The 3,473-nt window shown below is 37.9% G+C and overlaps 1 protein-coding gene across 1 annotated transcript in view; it reads left to right on the forward strand.

Moving 5' to 3' along the window:
* The window catches only part of nr2e1 (nuclear receptor subfamily 2, group E, member 1), a 15,962-nt gene that overhangs the window by 6,565 nt on the left and 5,924 nt on the right, over positions 1-3,473 (forward strand). Inside the window, exons 3-5 of the mRNA XM_015054906.1 lie at positions 468-555; positions 1,517-1,752; positions 2,200-2,346. Coding sequence (XP_014910392.1) covers positions 468-555; positions 1,517-1,752; positions 2,200-2,346 — 471 coding nt within the window. The remainder of the gene's footprint in view (positions 1-467; positions 556-1,516; positions 1,753-2,199; positions 2,347-3,473) is intronic.

The following is a 3,473-nucleotide window of genomic DNA, read 5'->3' on the forward strand; positions in this document are numbered from 1 at the left end:
TTTTTTCTTTTGCCCCGAAAAGTCGATTTTATCGGGGGGGTTTTTTTTTTTGCCCCCCCTTTTTTTTTTTTTTTTTTTTTTTTTTTTTTTTTTTTTTGGTCGCTGTGTTAAATCTTCCTTGATGAGCCTAATTGTGTCATGCCTGCACCATTAAGTACTGGCCTAAACACAGCGCAGCTCTAATATATCAGGTGTAATCCAATCTAATGTGATGATTCCCAGTCGAGGATTTAAGGCGGCAGAGGGCGGGATCGAGTACTTATCCATGTGGGATGAGGCCGCACTAGAGCCGCAGGGGAGCGGGGTCCATAACTGCAAGATAATAGCGCGATCTTTTACCTGGAGATTTGCCTCCCATGAGGATAATAGCAGGAGGATTTCGTTTTAACCCTCTTTTTTTTCTTCTTGTTTTCTTCTTCCCTCCCGCGCCCCCTTCCGCCCCTCTTTTCCTTGTTGTCTCTGTGCAGGGTGGCTGTCCCGTTGACAAAACTCACAGGAACCAATGCCGAGCGTGTCGTTTGAAAAAGTGTCTGGAAGTGAACATGAATAAAGACGGTAAATGGGCTTGATTTAATTATGGCTCTGACTATAGACACGCCATGCTGTGGCGTTTGGTTCCGAGGTGGAAAAGTTTATTAAGGCTGTTAATGAAAGCTGCAAAGAAGCTGATAATTACCTGCTATTTGCTTGTTTTCAAGGGAACGTTGGTTGCAGCGTGGTGCAGCTTTCAATATAAGTTAATTGCTTGGACTTGTTTGTTTCACTGGCGCATCCGATGGGGGATGAAGGGAGGCTGTGACCCTCCCTGCACATTTGTATTTGACAGTCTTGCGAATGTTCTTTATTAATACAAATATAAGACTTTATTTATGCACTTATGTGCAAAGTTTGTTTCCTCTCTAACTTTGCTAACTTTGAAGTCTTTTTTCAGAACAGCTTTTTTTTTTTTTTTTTTAGTTTTTAATTTTTCAAATGGCATAAATTAAAAAAAAATCTAATTTTTAAAGTTTGGTAAATGTACTGGTGTCAAATGAGCATGGACAATTTCAATAGTTACATCTCTGTTAACATTTTTAGCGACCGTTTAATCTTTTCTGCTGCTTGTGCCTGAGCTGGCGTACCGCTTCTATGCACACTGCAACTGTTTGCAAATAAAACTAAAAACAATTATTGCACACTTCCATATAAACCTTGAGCTGTCTTTCTAAATCCGCCAAATGTGCACTGAAACTCTGATGATGGGTTCTGTTGGGTAATGGGCATTAACAGGAAGTGGCACCTCACATAAAATTCTGCTTAAAGCCACATGCAGCCCTGGACCATGCACTGACTCCCAAGTGGAACTTGATTATTTGTTTTGTTTTAGTTTTTAACTTTACACCTATGTAAAAAAAAAAGAGCCACATTTTTACAGGCACTCTCAATGAATGCAGATTAGATTTTCTTAAAAGAAGGCAGTTCGCTCTTTCAGAAACCATTCCTTGAACTCCGAGTGTCCGCTGTCCCACTTTTGCAGCCGTCCAGCATGAAAGGGGGCCCCGGACGTCCACCATCCGCAAACAAGTCGCCCTTTATTTCCGGGGCCACAAAGAGGTGAACGGCTCCTCGACCCACTTCCCGGGATCTTCGCTGCCCGGGCCTCCCTTCTTCACCACGGTCACGCAGCTGGAGCCCCACAACCTGGAGATGAGCTCAGTAGCAACCACGCCAGAAAGACAGGCGATCGTGGGTTTAGCACAACCCACCCCCAAGGTACGATGTTCTGAAATGTACTCTAGAATATTATTATTTCTTTTTATTATTATTATTTACTAAAACTTTAATGTTTTTTTTATCAAAGAAATGAGCTGAAATAATATTAAGAGATTTAAAAAGCCTAGAAAACCCCTTGAAAAGAACACACACTCAGGTTTGATGATGCTGTTTTAGTTGCTCCAAATAAGATTTTTTTTTTTTCTACAGAGGTTAGAAGCTGAAATTCTTGTCCCGATTTAGCATCCTGTAAGAAGCACAAATCCGCCAATTAGATTTTTCTCTCCCAGTCCAGCACAAGAAACACTAATGATTATAAAATCACATGCCGGAGCTTGGAATTTGATCTTTGCAGCTCGCTGTTCTCTAAACTGTGATTCACTAAGGCTTTTGACACGTGTTTGTTTGTTTTTTTGTTTGTTTGTTTTTATGTCTCGCGTCCTGCAGTATCCCCATGAAGTCAGTGGCACCCCAATGTATTTATACGAGGTGGCCACGGAGTCCGTGTGCGAGTCCGCAGCGCGCCTCCTCTTCATGAGCATCAAGTGGGCCAAAAGCGTCCCCGCATTCTCCACCCTGCCTCTGTCTGATCAGGTAAACTTTAAATTCGTGACCTGCATCGAATTTTGTCTCTATAAACCCAAAATCTAAGTAAGAACACGTGAAAAGATTAAGCATTTAACGTTTATAGAGGTGTAATTTGAATATTATATATATATATATATATATATATATATATATATATATATATATTTGTCTATATAATTCAACACCTCATAATGTACGCCTTTAGAATCTATTGTTTCTTTTTCGCAATATTACCAAAACAATAAATAATGGAAGAACTAAGTTAGTAAGGCAGCAACTAAAGGCCGTAAGAATCACAGGTTGTCTTATGAAGTTGGAGAAAGCAACCAAAGAGCAAACACTGGAACAGAGAGGAACAAACAGCAGAAAGTCACATGTATATACTAGAGGCAGAAGCAAAAATACTAAATTATTAAGGAAGACTTTTATTATTATTATTATTATTATTATTATTATTATTATTATTATTATTATTATTAATCAACTAGAGTTCTCTTGCTCCAAAAACAGTTAACAATCATCAAATGTGAATGTTAAAGAAATCAAAAGTAAGGTTTTAGCATTCTTAGTAGAATATCTATCTGAGGCCAGTTATTGGACAAATAACACTAATAATGTACTTTAAAAAAAAAAAAAAAAAAAAGCTAAGATAATTGTCACCATTCGATGTGCTGTACCAGATAATGCCAAAACAGGATAATATGGTCCAAATACTCAAATTGACTAAATTTCACAGTGCTGTGTGTGTGTGTATTAAGGCTGTGTAAAGTAGCTGATGGATGCTGTTGAGCCCTCAGGAGTTTTACGGTGGTGAAGCTCCTGCAGTTAATCTCTTCACTGTCTGTGGGCTGACATTATGCTCTGTCAATTCACACATCATTTGTTCTCATTTATTTATTTATTTATTTACTTCTATTATGTCACAGTTCCTCAGCTACATGATTAAGCTCAGAAAGTGTTTTGAAGCCATAATGATGTCACAAAAATGTAACTGAATGTATCCGGTGAGTTAGAGAAACACCAACAGTCAAAAGCTTTTTTTTTTTTTTTTTTTAGGAAAAAAAAAAAAAAAAAAAAAAAAACAAAATCAAAAAAAAAATGTCAAAAATTAAAAAAATTTCATGCGGCTTAAA

Source organism: Poecilia latipinna, unplaced genomic scaffold, assembly GCF_001443285.1.
Source record: "Poecilia latipinna isolate Pla-1442-1.1 unplaced genomic scaffold, P_latipinna-1.0 Scaffold1285, whole genome shotgun sequence".
Classification (NCBI taxonomy): domain Eukaryota; kingdom Metazoa; phylum Chordata; class Actinopteri; order Cyprinodontiformes; family Poeciliidae; genus Poecilia; species Poecilia latipinna.